The sequence below is a fragment of the Mya arenaria genome, chromosome 9, assembly GCF_026914265.1.
Source record: "Mya arenaria isolate MELC-2E11 chromosome 9, ASM2691426v1".
In the NCBI taxonomy this organism is placed as follows: Eukaryota; Metazoa; Mollusca; class Bivalvia; order Myida; family Myidae; genus Mya; species Mya arenaria.
In genome coordinates, this window is record NC_069130.1 from 61,587,679 (window position 1) to 61,605,297 (window position 17,619).

Below are 17,619 nucleotides of genomic sequence, written 5' to 3' on the forward strand. Positions count from 1 at the left end.
ATTGAGAATCAACATTAAACTAAAAGTTTTTGCGAAGGAAATTAAGAGCGAGCATATACTATCTTCAGATGTTTATGTTTATAAACATGTTTAACATTTACATGATTTAGAAGATTGACTATACTCACAAAACGTTGCAGGCCGAAAGCCATTCAACGCTTTTAAAAGCGCTTTGATTGAGATAAGCTAATGGAAGTAATCACTGCGTGGCGTTTTTTAAAAGTGTTGTGTGCTGCTTCCAACATGGCGAACTTGAGTCAAAATTTAAAGGATTATATGTCAAAAAGTCAATCGAAAGAACCTTTATTGTTGACAGAAAATGAATCCAGCGGGTCTTTCAGTTTTTCAAAACTGAATCCTTTTAGAAAATCTCAAATAGACTCATATGAAGACACAAATGCGGTGGCAAACGGCTGGTTTTCACAAGCTCAAAAAGACCCTTTCTTTCCTGGCTTAGTAAGACATCGAACCTCCTCACTTTATTGTCATTAAATTATAGAAATATATTTAATTTGGTTATTGATTTATTAAAGTCAAATTTCACCAGTGAAAATGAAATAAGAAATGAAAAAAAACTCAGTAAAAATGCCTGTTTTTTTTTTTTAATTCAACTTCCATTTCAGATTGAGAAGTATTCTTAACAATAAATATGATACAACAAATTGAGGTGCATATGCAACTACTCGTTGCGAAAAATAACTATACCTGAGTATTATGTTGTAAAGAAGTTCAAACTCTGTCATAAAATGCATTGTGGCATGACTGGTTTCCATTAAAACTGATTAGTTCAAAGGTCTTAGCTCCTCATCACAAAAAATTGGACATCTAAAATGCAATCAGTTGTGATTCTTGTTGATTTAAAAACAAAATTGACTTATTTAAATGCCATTTTTCAGTCGAAAAAGCAGAGGATACTGGGATTTGTGATATGCCTGCTCCTTGGAACATTCTGTTTTTCTCTGGTAAATAGTATTAATAAGACACAAAAGGGGACTTAATGTGAATTACGGACATTACGGACCAGATTTGGGGAAAAAACGGACCATATTTGGGACATTACGGACCATCTTGAGAAACTTAAATCCAAAATCCAAAGTTTATTTCAGAAAGCAATCGAAAATATAAATATTCACATTCACAATTATACAAAAGTTATATATGTAAAATTATAAATCATTGTCCATTCTGTCCTCAAATATGGTATGTTAAAAAGTTAAAACAAACTGTGAGTAAAAGTATAGTTCATGGTCCGTAATATCCCGAAATATGGTACATTATAAAGTTAAAACAAACTGAGAGTGAAATTATAAATCATTGTCTGCAAATATACAATACACATGTTATAAAGTTTAAACAAACTGTGTGTAAAATTATATATCATGGTCCGTAATGTCCCGAAATATTGTCTGTAATGTCCCCAAATCTGGTCCGTTATGTCTGGTATGTATTAATGTTCATAGTCCGTAATGTCCGTGACACCTTAATGTATTCCACCCATAACAAAAAAGAAAAAGAAAACAGAAAAAAGCATAGAAATGTTATATTATTTTAAAGATGAAAATGAATGTGTTGATTTGTACATTACAGGGTTCTCAATAAGTTTCAGTTAAACCGTCTCAAATGGTAAAGTAACCGACCAGCTTCTACTTATTCTACTGAAAATTCATTTAGTTTTCCTGATTTGAACCGGCCCTATTGCCATTTGAACTGTCCATTTTGGCCGGTAGCCGGTTCTTATTGAGAACACTGCATTATGTGAAATTTGGAGAAAATTGGTATTAATGATAGGGGTTTATAATTTTTTAAGTGAAGTTGAACATATGAAAACACTTTCAGCTTGAGGTTTAGAATATTTAATTTTTTTAATATGATTTAAATAAATGCTTTTAATAACTTTATTTCCAAATGTTGATCTTGTTAAATCCGTTTCATTTTATGACTTTAAATATTTAACTTGTTACATTTCAGGCATGCCTTTACATCCCAATGCTTGTGTTGAAAGCACGAAAATTTGCCATGCTTTACACACTTGGTAGTTTGTTCATCATTTGCAGGTATTATTTTATGTTTTACAAATGACTGTCCAATATGAATAAAAGACTAATTAATAACCACACAATCAATATTACCGGTATAGACGGATGGATCTTTTATTTCCTCCATATTACATGGAGAGCATAACATATGATATATATACAGCAGGTTTAGTCGGTACCAAAGTACAATATAAACGTCAAATAATGCATGTTTCTATAATATACACAACAATGGAAAAATATATACATACAAACTAAATGAACTGGTGGTTTTAAATTTGAGGGATAAATACACCTATACTCGCATGGTATGCGAAGATAACTACTGAATTATCAAAATTAAGATATAAATGAGTAATTGCTCAAGGTGTTTGGTTTATTTGTTAATAATTGCAGGGTTTTGGAACCTAAAGATGAAAGCAAAATTTTAAATTCCAAACTGCATATAAGGAGAATCAAATTTAAACTATTTGAATAAAATGGAAATACAAATGTGAAAAATTATTTGATTATCATTTATATGAGTAAAAAAAAATCGAAGTTCTTTGTATTACCTTATTTGTTTCGAGTTATTATTGCTCGTAAATATCTTCAAGATTTCTGTATGTTGAATCAATATTGTAGTAGACTAAAACTAAATGTTCAGATAATGAGATTAGTAAAAAAAATTAGCAGTTATTACAGTTATTGAGCATTAATAGAAGCAATAACAACAACAATGACACGAAATGCAATATAATGAAGAGTATTTCATTCTTAGCAAACACGCTTTCATAAGATATTGAGGCACTGTTCTCTCCCGCTTAGAGTCATAAACTTTCTCAAATAAACCGCACCTTTAAGGTCAAAGAAATGTTCCCACAGTGTTTGCCTTACATGATCGATCTTATAACAGTATACATGATATGTTCTGGCAGGCTTTCACACCTAAGATGACACATTTCACAGTTGCGAGAGTATTGTCTCGTCATAAATGAGGCACTTAAATTCATTAGAAATGAGCACATTGACAATAGTCTTGGAGGTGCCTTTGCAGCTATCCATAAATTTGAATATTCCCCGGTGTGATAATGTTTTGGGTGAGCCACCATGAATTAAGTTGGACCACAGAGTCGGAAACATTTTGCCCTTCCATCTAATCTTCTGTATTGGAGAATACTTTTCCAAGCGTAGTAAGAGGGGAACGTACCATAGTCCACATAAGACAATATGTATTTATATAATGAATATTTCATCAATAAACGAAATATGTCCAGAATAAAGTCGACCGTCTGTTTGTTACAATGAAGATGCTTTACAATTCTATGGTTAAACATTTCCTTAGCCCTATATTTTGCAGGCAGTTGACATAATTAGCCCATAAACAAAAGTTTTCTATAGTCTATAAATGCTTCAATAGGGTGAATCATTGTTAAAAGCCACAACGTAGGGCCCTGTTTAAAAGCATGAGGCTAAGGCCCCGTTTAAAGCCACAAGGCTAAAGCCCTATTTAAAGCCAAGAGGCCCAGGCCCTGTTTAAAGTCACGAGTCTTAGGCCCTGTTTAATGCCACAAGGCTAAGGCTCAGTTTAAAGCCACTTGGCTTATGCCCTGTTAAAGGATGTGAGGTTAAAGCCACGTGGGTTAGGCCCTGTTAAAGGATGTGAGGCTAAAGCGATGGGGCTAAGGCCCTGTTTATGCCACAGGGCTATGGTTCTGTTAAAAGCCACTAGGCTAAGGCTCTCTTTAAAGCCATAAGCTGATACTCTATTTAAGGACATGCTGTAAGGCTTTGCTTAAAGCTACAAGGCTGATACTCTGTTTAAGGACATGCTGTTAGGCTTTGCTTAAAGCTACAAGGCTGATACTCTGTTTAAGGACATGCTGTTAGGCTTTGCTTAAAGCTACAAGGCTGATACTCTGTTTAAGGACATGTGGCTAAGGCCTTGCTTAAATACATGAGGCTAAAGCGCTGTTTAAAGCCACAAGACTGACACTCTGTTTAAGGACATGCGACTAAGACCTTGTTTAAAGCCACAAGGTTAAAGCCCTGTTTAAAGCCACAAGGCTGATACCCTGTTTAAAGCCACAAGGCTGATACCCTGTTTAAAGCCACAAGGCTGATATCCTGTTTAAGGACTTGTGGCTAAGACCTTGCTTAAAGCCACAATGCTAAGGCCATATTTGAAGCCATGAAGCTAAGGAACTGTTTTAAGCCACTAGGTTATATCATGATGAAAATTAAAATATTAAAATATACACATGTTCACTTTTCCAAAATACACATGTTTAAGAAGACCTGTAAATCTGTCTTTACTCAAGTGTCAGTCATCATGATGTCCCTTGGCCAACGGTGAAGAAAATTTAACAAGTTTGGCGTCCACTTCTCTGAGTACTTATTGTTATCAAGTTAGATTCCATTGATCATTTTAATTCTTTCACATTACCGTATATTTCAGTTTCTCCATGCTGTGGGGTCCATGGAACCATATAAAACACCTTTTCTCACAAGATCGCCTTCCATTTTCATTAGTGTATTTTGGAACCATGTTTGCAACCATATACTTCTCAATATGGGTAAGATTTATATATATAATTATAGTTATACCCTATTAAAAGAGAGAAAATGAAGGCTTCCTTTTTGTTATGTAACTCAATCATGACTTTTACTTTATTAAGCATTTATTTTCAGTGATTTATGTCTCTTAAGTTCTATGATATCAGTCAGTATGTTCTGTAAACCGGGCCTATCTGATTGGAAAAATTGGAGAATTTTGACTTAAATTTGGAATTCAAATTTTGCATAGGAATGAGCAAGTATGCTTTAAAAGTTAAACAGAAACATAATAGAATGAGATAAAGTTTGTATTTTTACAAATACGCCTCTTCTGTACAATAATGGTTTGTGGTCCATGTATTTAATAAAAAAAATGTAGCTTTTTATTTTTAAAACATACATTTGGGAGTTTTCTTTATATATTTGGGAAAAAATATTGGTTTAAGCATTGGGAATGGGGATGAATTTCTGCCCCTTATTGGTCAGAAAAATGCACTGGATAGCAATGTTAACAAATGTTTGTAATTTATACATCAGGTTTGGATGTTGTATGTCTTGGTAATTTAAAGTTTTATCTTTTCTTTCCTTATGTATTGATGAATAGATTGTAATAGTTGATAATTACTGACAATAATAATGCTATGTGAATGTAATTTGTTATGTTTGTAACAAATAAAATGCAGAATATACTGACCCTTATGTCATTCTTGAGAGCATTGGATGTAAGTATGAAGTAAAAGTTTATGTATGTAACATTGATTTTATTTTCCAGGTGCGCAGTACAGTCATGACAGTATTTTTTGCTGTAGTACAAATTTTAGCATTAGTTTGGTAAGTGCTTTAAGTTGTAATAAATATAGCCATCAATCTGTGGGCAGAACCAATATTTAATTAAATTAAACGCTGTTAATACTGATGAAACTAAGTACTACTAGTATTACATTGTACACTGTACAATCTTTTCTTTATTGCTTACAACACATTTCTGTGGAAGAAGAGTGGGTATATTGCTTTGCTTTGGTCGGTCAGTCTATTGGTCAGTATGTCGGTCAGTATGTCGGTCAGTCCGTCGGTCAGTATGTCGGTCAGTCTATTGGTCAGTATGTCGGTCAGTCCGTCGGTCAGTATGTCGGTCAGTCTGTCCGTTGGCAGTGTTTCTTTCTGTTTTAAAGGGAATCGTGGTGGGGCCCCTTGATAGGGGAAAAATTGCATCATTTTGGCAAAAGGGGAATCATGCTAACATGATCCATATAATGTTCAACTTGTTTTCAAACCTTTTATTCAACAAATCTATGGAGATATTCATGAATGGCACTATATTGCTACAATTGCTAAATGTTAAAGAGGGCAATGCTCCTCCTAAAAAAGGGGGATTTTTTAAGCAGGGTAGGAGAAAGATATACTAACTAGTATACTTTTTTAAGTGGGGAATGGGGCCAAATCTCAGCCCCAAAAAGGGTGGGAAAAAATGCTTGGCGCACATATTCATCAAGACATGACTGTGTGTCACCAGCAATATTAATGTCTGTATGTTTAAGGTTAAGGTTACACTTAATCTTGGGTCAAAGTTTGTGCTCCTGTTTACGGAAGCATATAAACCTTTTAGATTTGATCATTTCCCTTTTCCCTCTGTATTTTCTTTCCACCAAATTTTCATTTTGCCAAAACCCTCTCTTTGCATTGTGAAAATATGTTCTTTGTTGCATTGTGGCATTCTTAGTTTTACCTTTCTATTGAATTGATGCAAGCAGGCTGCATATTGTTTTAATGTTATAGTGGTTTGCTGAGGGCTATTCCATTTAACCATATAACCCCCAGGGGAAAGACATTTCCTCAACTTTGTGTTTATTTTTATGCCCCCCCCCCTTCGAAGAAGAGGGGTATATTGCTTTGCACAGGCATGTCGGTATGTCGGACGGTCGGTCAGTCCGTCGGTAGACCAAAGCTTGTCCGAGTGATACCTCAACAATTCCTGGATGTATGGTCATCAAACTTGACATGAAGGTTGGGCCTGACCAGTAGATGACCCCTATTGTTTTGGGGGGTCATCGGGCTAAAGGACAAGGTCACAGTGACCTTAAATGGTAAAAGGTTGTCTGAGTGATAACACAATAATACCTGCACCCATGGCCCTCATAATTGAATTGAAGGTTGGGCCTGACCAGTAGATGACCCTTATTGTATTTGGGGGTCATCGGGCCAAAGGTCAAGGTAACAGTGACCTTGAATGGTAAAAGGTTGTCCATGTGATAACTCGACAATGCCTGCACCCATGGCCCTCAAACTTGACTTGGAGGTTGGGCTTGACCAGTAGCTGACCTCTATTGTTTTTGGGGCTCATTGGGTCAAAGGTTAAGGTCACAGTGACCTTGAATTGTAAAAGATTGTCCATGTGATAACTCGACAATGCCTGCACCCATGGCCCTCATAATTGACTTGGAGGTTAGGCCTGACCAGTAGATGACCCCTATTGATTTTGGGGGTCATTGGGCCAAAGGTCAAGGTCACATGTACCTTGAATGGTAAAAGGTTGTCCGAGTGATAACTTGACAATGCCTGCACCCATGGCCATCAAACTTTACTCGGAGGTTGGGCCTGACCAGTAGATGGCCCCTATTTATTTAAGGGGTCATTGGGCCAAAGGTCAAGGTCACAGTGACTTTGAATGATAAAAGGTTGTCCGAATGATAGCTCAACAATGCCTGCACCCATGGCCCTCAAACTTGACTCGTAGGTTGGGCCTGACCAGTAGATGACCCCTATTGATTTTAGGGGTCAAGGTCACAGTGACATTGAAAGCAAACTTGACAATTCCAGGACCTATTGTCATCAAACTTGACATGAAATTAGGGCCTGACCAGTAGATGACCCCTCTTGACTTTGGGGGTCATCAGACCAAGGTCAAGGTCACAGTAACCTTTAACACAAAAAAGTTAACAATTCTTCTCCCAGTGATATCTCAACAATGCCTGAACCTATGATCATCAAACTTGACATGGAAGTTGGGCCTGACCAGGAGATGACACTTATTGATTTTAGGAGTCATTGGGTCAAAGGTCAAGTTCACAGTGACCTTGAATGCGAAAATGTTTCAAGTGATAATTCGACAAAGCCTGCAGCCATGGCCCTCAAACTTGACTTGGTGTTGTGTCTGACCTGTATATGACCCCTTATGATTTTAGGGGTCATCGGGTCCAAGGTCAAGGTTACAGTGACCTTGAACGAAAAAAGCTTGTCTGTGTGATAACTTGTCAATGCCAGCACCCATGGCCCTCAAACTTGACATTCAGATTTTTGGTGACCAGCTGATGACTCCTATGGATTTTGAGGTCATAGAGTCAAAGGTCATGGTCATATCACACTATATCCTCAAACTTTGAATGGTCATAATCTTAAAACTGCCTCAATGGCATCCAATTTCAGTGACAAATCAGCTGTCATTTTGGTCCATGCATATTTCATTCAATTGTCCATATAATCCTGACAACATGGCGCTCAGGGGGGCATAATGTTTGACAAACATCTCTTGTTTGATATTGGCTTACAGTTCATTTCACTTAAATGTTAATTTTCGACTAAAATTGACTAAGCTCTTTCTTGAAATGGCCCCCTAGTGTGGGAAGTCCTCGTTTAATTTTCAAGTCTTGGACTTAATAATTGTATTATAGAAAAACATAGTAACATTAAAATGGTATGAGTGACTCCCTCTCCTGGCACTAGGCATTGGAGAGTGATTGCCAGCTATATTAAAAATACATGTATTTAGTGTTAATAAAGGCATACATTGATGAAGATACCTACATTTATTATATGCTTTCCGTGGTTTATACAGATTAATTAGTAGAATAAAATACATATTTCACTGGTTAAAAAAAGAAAATATTAATTTGATATTTTTCATTCTTTTGAAATTTTAGCCTATTCTCACATCCAATTCAAACCTCAGCACACGCTGGGCTGGGACACACTTTTAGCAAAGTCAATTAAAGGTTTGATTTATCAAAACAGTCGCTAACGTACCTTTTAAAAATATAGTATAAGTTTAATACAGCTTCCCTCATACAAATTTATTGCCAATTATGAACTTGATTAATAATTGAATTAATAAAAGGTTCAGTAAGTTTTAATGTTTTTTATTTCAGGTACATTATGAGTTATATACCTGGTGGGCAGACAGGCATGAAGTTTTTCTCGAAAGTGTTCTATGCTGCAGCCTCAAAGACTACCCAAAGTGTTCTCCCTGTCTAGGACTGGTTGTTCATTACATTCTCGTCCAGATTTTGATAACATGGGGTGTATTGTGGATTCTATTTGTTAAAAAAAAGCATTTGTTATGTTTAATTTCTGGCATTCTTTTTACTTATCAATATACAAGCACTTTTTTACCCAGAAATACTTTGTCAACGTTTTTGCGGGAAGTTTTGGACACTTTCAGTCGAGGATGAGAATGTTTGGCCGTAATGTGATATATTTATGACTATGTGAACAGTGTAATCCAGAATGAAGCTATATATATATATATATATATATATATATATATATATATATATATATATATATATATACATGAACTGTCTTTAGTGTTTACTAGTTTGTCTTATCAAAACATGGCAGTTGAATGCTGTTTCTTTTAAGCAGTTCACATCTAACATCATTTATACAGATTATTTTTTTACTTTCAAGTTTATATTTTACGAGCATACTTTGATAAGCCGATATTGTAAAAAAGAAATGTTGAATCAATTTGCAAATTAGAAAACCCAATGATCATATGTTTTAAAACATTGACCTGACTAAATCAATTTGTGTTACTATGTGTGGACTGTTTTAGCATGGATTTATACTGTGTAATGGCAGAAAAAAACATTAACAAGAGCTCCGCATGCTGGCTCATCTGTCTTCTCATTGTGCATCATTTTGAATTGTTTATTTTAGCTTTTAGGAATTAAAACTAAATATATAGAGTTTCTCAACATCTTTGTTGCAAGTATAACTTGTTTTCAAATAACTACATCTATTTGATCTTCAAGATCTGCAGCTCAGTTGAAACACTGGTGCCAATATCTGCACAACAATTGCATAAACTAACAACTGCTGTATGCTAATAACCATTTATGTAACATTGGAACATCTTGCATAATTATTATATTGCCATGTTGTTTCTACATTGTTAGTGGTATACTGATAAATTCATGTTGAACAGTACATTGCTACATTGCATTAGCAAGTATTTTTAAAATTCTATGATAACAAGGGTGGGAGCCTGACCATGTGTCTGCTTCATATCAGATACACTAATGAAATATGTTATAATACTAATCAAGTTTATGTGCAGAACCGATGTTGGAACCTTGCTGGGTCTAGGTCACACTACTGGGTCATGTTTTATGTTTTTACTTCTTGTCCATATCTCATATATGTACAGTATGAAAAGATTCAAATGAACATGGTCACATGGTTTATAACCATCATGTTGGAACCATGGCAGTCAAAGCTCAAGGTCATCAAACTAGGTCAAGTATTTGAGCTGATTCATATTTCCAACACTTATTTAAGTATATCAATGAAATTTTGGTGACATATTCTTACCTTGTCTGTTTTGTGGAGGAAAAGTCACAGTATTGTCATAGCCTTGGGTGTTTTCTCTGGGTCGTTGTCGTGAAAAAACTTTAGACTTGGCCATAACACAAAAGCCGTTTAAGATTTTCATATGAAATATGGTACACAAGTTGCCAGGGACAATATACATGTTTGGAAGAGCCTATAGCTCAGGCTTGATTGAGTCATGCCCCTTTTTTTAACTGTAAAAATCACAGACAAGTGTTGGTGTTGGCCTTGTAGGGCTGGTTTATACTGGTTGGAGTAGTATATTATATTTCTGTTCTTATTGGATCACAGTCACAACATTATGTCAGGGGTTTGAGGATCACACACTCATTTCGGGTTTAATTAAACGTTGATCACATGTAATGATGTTGGGTCTGGTTTATGTTTAGTTTAATTTTGCAAGTACTACTGCTATATACATTTCTCTGAAAAGTAATGTATACAATTTCAACATCAATTATTACTGTGAAAAATCTTTTGTTTTTTTGGTAGATGTATGTGCATGTACTATGTAGTTTTCATTCAAGTTATTAAAGACAATATTATATATATATACCAAGGGAGCAATAAATAAGAAAAAAACTATTTCAACTTATGTTTGCAAATACATAGAATAGAATTATGATATGTTTGTCTGCAACTATTAGTATAAAAGTGAACAAGACTTGGTTTGATCGAAACTATCCAATATCTGTATTGGTAGCCGTTAAACTCTGGTCAATTTTTAACCAATAATAACTATGAAATAAATCATTCTAATGAGTCAACTGGCCAAAAGCCTCTTGACAACTTACAAAATTTACATGCTCATGTCTGCTGGTTAACGCAGTGGTTGCTTCCGCCCATCATGATGAAAGGGCACCAAAAGTTTGATTCCCAGCTTGGGGCATGTTAATTTGGTTGTTTGAGGCTGTGGGTCTTCTCAATGTACTCTGAATTAACCAACAGTGTGAGACCCAACTGCCATACCTGAGTTTGAGCTGTGACAAGAGTGATTGATCTTGTGAACTTGTTTTGAAATCACATGGCATCGAGAATAATTAATTTAATGTTGAAACTACTTGTTTTACAATCGCAAACCAACAAGAAAAATAAATTTAATGTTATAACTTGTTACACAATCGCAAGCCAACAAGAGGGATTCATTTAATGTTATAACTTGTTGACCAATCTTTGCAAAAGTAATAAGTCAATCTTTTCATAAGATGTTTATTTTTAATTGGTAACAGTCAAAAGACATAAAGATGAGAAGTATACACAAAAAAGTCAGACCAGCTGACTGGTTAATACATTATAAAATATGAAATATATTATAGTTTGATTATTTTGGTAGAGGGTTGAATATGAAAAAATTCTAAAATGGTCATAAAAAAGAACTTTTTAATGTTCAGCCCTCAGGGTTTGCTAGCTATAAATGCAAATGGCATAATTATATTGCGTATAAAAAAATCAGGGGTTAACATATTAACACAAACTTGAAATCCAAAATGCTTTTAACTTCATTTTCTATTGTACATGTGCATTTATATATATATATATATATATATATATATATAGAATATTAAGAATAAATAAGAGATTTCAACAAAATGATGTGACAGTTTACTTGGACATTAAAATAGTCATCTTAGTTATAAAAAGTTTTAAATTTTACAAACAAGTATTTAAACAAGATGACAGAAAATTGCCCAAAATCTCAGAATGCTTTAATCAGTAAATGCAAGCAATTTATATACGCTTTATACTTGTAAATAGATATGCATACAATTTTCAATGGACAAAAAAGGCAAGAATAAGAAATTTCAACAAAATGATGTGACAGTTTACTTGGACATTAAAATAGTCATCTTAGTTATAAAAAGTTTTAAATTTTACAAACAAGTATTTAAACAAGATGACAGAAAATTGCCCAAAATCTCAGAATGCTTTAATCAGTAAATGCAAGCAATTTATATACGCTTTATACTTGTAAATAGATATGCATACAATTTTCAATGGACAAAAAAGGCAAGAACTTGTTAGTATAATACAAAAACAGAAAACCAAACTAATTCATACAATGAGTATAATTACCCATTATATTTGTAAATCAGTGATTAATGAAATTCTACTGTATAACCACCCCACCCATAATCTAGGTCTCTAAATGTTGATGCCTTAATTGACCTCCATATAATTTTGGTATGATTTGAAAGGTAGTTGCTTGCAGAATACTTATGATGTAAAATGAATGACGAAAGTAAATTATAGATCAAGCCATTTCAGTTTTTATTTTTGCACTTATTTCAACAGAAACTGGACATATATAATATCTTTGCTATCTTTGAAGGCCAAGAAAATGTTTTATATGTAATTTTTCATTAAATAGTTCACATTTTCTAGGACAGAAATGAACCAGGGTCATCAATATTCAAATTTAACTGGTTCATAAGAATCAATTCATTTAAGCAACTTAAACCGACACTTAATATAAATTCAATCATTAATCAAATGTTCTTTGCATTGGCTAAATTGTTACTTCATGTGATGCATTTTTACACGTCCTCCGAAATAAAGAATTATTAGTAACCTTTAAGGTTGTCCCTTAAACAGACTGTTCCAAAAAAGTCTTGTTTCTTGTCTCTTCCTCTTGCTATAATTAATCAAATCTCCCCTTCACAAATCTAACAAAGTCACTGCCACTGCAAACATGTATCATGAATAATACATACATAATATATATACATTTATATTCAACCAAATTATGGTTCACAAACTTCCAATGCTAATATCAATACAACCCTTTGTTAACAAACAATGCATGAATAATCTAAGTTCACTTTTTTGCCTTTAAAAATCAAATATACCCCAAACTACTAGCTTCTTTTTTCAATATTCCAAATACACTGTTTATTCTACAATGCCTCAAAAATTATCCAGTTGTTTTAGATATGCCAGATACATGTACAACACTTTGCGGGTTCATAGCAGATTCCAGTGCGGCTGTAGGGGTCCATGACGATCCCGGTCTTCCAGGCATTCACAAGCCAGAAGGGGAAAACAACCAGCAGAAAGACTGGAACAAATAAGTTCACATAATATTACAGGAAATTAGTAACCTTAAATCTGTTTTTCATATGCATTTAAACATGTAACAATTTTACAGAAACATTCATTCTTCTACTGCACAATAAGTAGTATGTGAACTACTATGATGATAGTTTAATACATGTACGTTACTTATTGCACGGTTATCTTGACAAAATGACACAGAACAATTGCCTCATACACCTAAATTGCATGACTAAAATGATATTACATAACTTGCACTTCGCACTCATTGTGTGAAATTTCAATAGCTTGGTCAGTGGGTGCAGTAACAGTCCTATAATAAGTCCTACAATCTTTTTTCACCCCCAGCAAGAGATGGGCCTCAAGTATAACAGGCCTTTGGCATAGCCATGAATAAAATATTCACTTTTGGCGTTGACAAGGTGAAATATATAGTGATATTACACTACAACAAACATTTTTTCTTTTTATCATATGCCTAAAATTTGAGTTAAAAGTAATTTAATAACATGTTGTAAGAAAAACACGCCAGTTTGTATGTGCATGTAACGTCATTTCTGGAATGATATCATTGAAAGTGTGTCCCAGCCCTGTGCGCACTGACCTTTGATTTAAAACTGAGACGAGGCTAAAATTTCATACAGTGAAAAATATCAATTTCATATTTGCACCGTTTGAAACAGTGAAATATCAATTTTAGATCACTGATAACTCCATATCAACCACCGGTAAGCATTTTTTCTTTAATTCTTTGTGCATTACTAAAGGGTCCCTCATATACTGTTGTTTTTTAGGCAGAATTGTTTTCAATTTTGTAGAAATCAATTACAAACAGAAACTGGTACCGATATTCATTTGAACAGATTTAGGTTAATCCATGTTCACAAAAATGCACTTTCCAAAAGCATTTATAGTTTTTTGGGCATTGGGCATTTGCTGCAACATTTTGGAACATTCATTCACTATTGAGCTGTATTTAAAACTTTCCATAGAATGTTTTATCATCAAACAAGTTTTTTGTTTGCATTTCACAAGCAAAAAAATTTCAATGTCAGACCTTATAAAATGTGATTGAGTCCCTTCAAAGCAGGCTGATTGATAAGTTTCAGCAATGATACATACCAATTGAAACCCCAGATAAGATAGCGCAGATTTGGGTCAGGAAATACAGCTCCGGTGTATTCACACTCTGAAGGAAAAAAGCACTTTCAATGTTTTACTTTTAAACTTACTTGCTTTACAACGATTAATCACTCTCATTGGTATGATGTTACACAAGAGTGTGGTCTTGTGCTGTGGGGGAAACCAGAGTACCCTAAGAAAACCCACATGTCCCGCTTGGTGACCACAAACCAAACTCACATGCGCCCAGGCCGGCAATAGAACGCATTCATAGGTGAATAGCGAGACACCTATACCACTAGACCATTTCACCCATCATATATACTGATACAACCCTTTATATGCTTAAATGCTTTATTTCTGACATTTTTAGGTACTCATTTTGGCCATTCTACAAGAACACAAATACTGGTTGATACCAAAGAAATAGTCTCCAATGTGATTCATATCAGTTGAGCTTACATGTATTTCAAAAGAACTTTCAGTTCACTTAAAAATGCCCCAAATAAAGCAACATTTATAATATACTGGGTGAGAGTGGGCCAGTTGTAAAGGTGTCTACCTTGCGTTCAATTATCACAAAGGGTACATTCTCATGACCTCCCAAAGGACAGTACTAGTTTATGCCAGGAAAAAGGACTCGAGAGCATTTTTTTCACCTTTCAGCTGTCTTCACAAACCAAAAATATAAGTATGTACAATATACAGTAAACTACTTACACAAGTCTCATAGGAGACAATCACAGAGTAGATTTGCCAGAATCCTACAATGAGGCAGCCTAGTCCAAAAATGTGGAAGACAATCTTGACCCCCCGCGGCACAGGGATCAACACACTGAACAAGAAAGTGAAACCTGGAAAAGAAGACATTTTTTTATTCAAATACATCTACATTACTCTGATTTAATATTAATGTTCTAATTAAGTTAATATTATATAAAAAAAACTTAAACAAATGCTTGTATTAATAAGAAGAATATATGTTTTTGTTTCATAATGAAGCAAATGTGGTTGGAAATAACATTAATTTAAGATGTTGCCAAAGATGGGTTAGTGCTACAAGCAATTTGATTACATCAACCTTGAAATTTGTAGTAATGTGAAATAGACTGTAGGATAATTTTACTTATGGTTTGCATTATCCAAATGCAGTGCTTGAAACTTGCACAAGCCTGCAAGCCCTGTTCTGGTACTAAAATATCTTCCTGGCTTGCTCAAATTTTGAATATTATATAGCAGGGCTTTTTGAAAAATTTGATGCCAAACAATAGTATAAGAATTCAGGCTTGTTCATCAAAAAGTCTAATTTCAATGACTGCAAATGTATTCAGTTGAACTGTGATGTTTGTCAAAAATAAATGTGTGTATTTAGCTTATTAAATCGTAAGTTAATACAAAATTAAAGATTTATTTGTTTGGCAATATTAAACGCTCAAGTCCCGGTTTAGAAATCTTCCTTACCCACGGTAAAAGAGGACAGGATAATGGAAATAACTTGGAGGGTGAGCAGTGGCTGTTCACAGTATCGTGAAGATCGTTCATAGTGGCTGATCACAAAAATCTGGGCACCTACTGCTATGATTGACAGCACCAACATCAGTAATGCCCTATTTTAAGAAAGACAACAAATAGAAATACAATCAGATGAAAAGATACACCAAATTTATATTTTGTTCATCAATTTAACTGCATCCATTTTTAAGAAAATGCTATCAAGAAAAAACAACAAGTTATCATAAGTCACACTTTACAATAAACTGAAACAGTCTAACAAATTTATTTATTTACTTAATTCATAAAATGATTTCTTCACATATAAGGAAAAAAGTTTTATTCCAGTGTCAGTTGCACTTAAATCATCTTTGCTTTATCATGACAGCTGGTCATGCGAACAGGTTTAGGATTACTAGAATACGTATTCTTGTGTTTTTTTCCCCCTTTATATCTAAAATTAAAGGGACTGTACACCAGATCTCAGGACAATTATTTAATAAAATGGTTTACTCTTTGATATCATAATTGTAAAGAAAATACCAAAATGTAAAAAAAAAATGGAGTCGGAGACTGGGTTCAAACGGGGTCGCCAAAATTGCAGTCCAGTGTAGTATCCACTGTGCTAGAAAGGCTTACCCTCAACTATATACCTAACTTGGTAATATCACATGATAACATTGACTAGCCAATCACACATAAGGAATGAATTCTACAAGGTAGACAATCTTTTTTAATGGAAAAATACAAAAAAACTGCTAAAAAAGAATTCATTGTAAAATATGTGGTACTTCATTTAGTAAGTTTCAATGTTTATGTCAGTTTTCAACAATTTTTTTTTTAGCTATTTCATCATACAGACAACAGCCCCTTTAAACAACACTGCTAGCAATTAGACCATAAAGTGTCTGTTATAATAACTCGCGCTCTAATCTTCCATTTTATATTGAGCTAATTGGTCAATGACATCATTAGGATGGCACAGTTACATGTGTAAACCAAATGTCAGCATACATGGCACAAAATTTTAATGGCAAACTTAGATTTGATTGTATGTCTGACACCCCCATGCCAGATGAATCACACATAAAAATATGTCATTGATATGTTTTACTATATGGATTATGAAAATTACATTTATCCTGCAACAATCTCTCTTGACCGCATAGAAGACTTTTTATTTTGTACACTCTGGCAATGTTTTACTGGTAAGAAAATCAATTGGTGTGGCAGTTAAAAGTTAATCGAAATAAATTCATAATTTTTTGTGCCACTAATAAAAATGACAACACATCAATTAATTTGATAATAAGGAATTTTACATTTTCCATCTGTTTCCTTGAGGAAACCATCTCACACCATGGTAAGCTGCATGTGCAAAGAAATACTGCCACATTTTCGAGACTTAAAGGTAAAAAATGTCAAAAATTTCTAGTGGCAACTGATTGTTTACAAATGGCAACCACAATTTTAACCTAAAGTAAAATAACCATAAAGAAAATCAACGGCAAACAATATTGGTTACACGCAACTACTTTTCAAACGGGCGACAGAAAGAGAAAGCTTGGAACCCACTTGTTCCATTCAATATGGCCCCAAACTGACCGCTGTACCTGTAAAATACATGTTGAACCTATAAGTTTGAAGTACTGAAAGTTGACAATGAGCTGCGATGGCAATAAAACGACGCCCGGCCTCTGCATCGCTTTGTGATTTAGATGCGAGCAAACAGGGTATCTAACAGTGCCAAAAAATGAAACAGACACTAGTACGTCAA

The 17,619-nt window shown here is 34.2% G+C and overlaps 2 protein-coding genes across 2 annotated transcripts; one reads left to right on the forward strand and one right to left on the reverse strand.

Moving 5' to 3' along the window:
• The first annotated feature begins 237 nt into the window (after positions 1 to 237).
• LOC128245492 (uncharacterized) lies at positions 238 to 9,113 on the forward strand. Its single transcript, XM_052963676.1, has 6 exons — positions 238 to 456; positions 897 to 962; positions 1,969 to 2,054; positions 4,474 to 4,591; positions 5,344 to 5,402; positions 8,714 to 9,113. Exons 1-6 carry the CDS (start codon positions 244 to 246, stop codon positions 8,817 to 8,819), a joined length of 648 nt encoding a protein of 215 aa, XP_052819636.1. The 5' UTR covers positions 238 to 243; the 3' UTR covers positions 8,820 to 9,113.
• Positions 9,114 to 11,258: 2,145 nt separating this feature from the next.
• Positions 11,259 to 17,299, reverse strand: LOC128203029 (uncharacterized). Its single transcript, XM_052904271.1, has 5 exons — positions 17,165 to 17,299; positions 15,813 to 15,958; positions 15,072 to 15,205; positions 14,352 to 14,418; positions 11,259 to 13,233 (listed from the first exon to the last, which is right to left on the reverse strand). The coding sequence occupies exons 1-5, from the start codon at positions 17,236 to 17,238 to the stop codon at positions 13,103 to 13,105; spliced, it is 552 nt and encodes a 183-aa protein (XP_052760231.1). The 5' UTR covers positions 17,239 to 17,299; the 3' UTR covers positions 11,259 to 13,102.
• Between the last annotated feature and the right edge of the window lie 320 nt (positions 17,300 to 17,619).

Bases quoted from the DNA above. Each gene is read 5' to 3' on its own strand.
- LOC128245492 (XM_052963676.1), top strand. From the start codon at position 244: ATGGCGAACTTGAGTCAAAATTTAAAGGATTATATGTCAAAAAGTCAA. The intron at 457-896 runs GTAAGACATCGA...GCCATTTTTCAG, and splicing joins ACCCTTTCTTTCCTGGCTTA to TCGAAAAAGCAGAGGATACT. The intron at 2,055-4,473 runs GTATTATTTTAT...CGTATATTTCAG, and splicing joins AGTTTGTTCATCATTTGCAG to TTTCTCCATGCTGTGGGGTC.
- LOC128203029 (XM_052904271.1), bottom strand. From the start codon at position 17,238: ATGTGGCAGTATTTCTTTGCACATGCAGCTTACCATGGTGTGAGATGG. The intron at 15,959-17,164 runs GTAAAATTCCTT...TTCTTAAAATAG, and splicing joins CAAGGAAACAGATGGAAAAT to GGCATTACTGATGTTGGTGC. The intron at 13,234-14,351 runs GTATGTATCATT...TATTTGTTCCAG, and splicing joins CTTATCTGGGGTTTCAATTG to TCTTTCTGCTGGTTGTTTTC.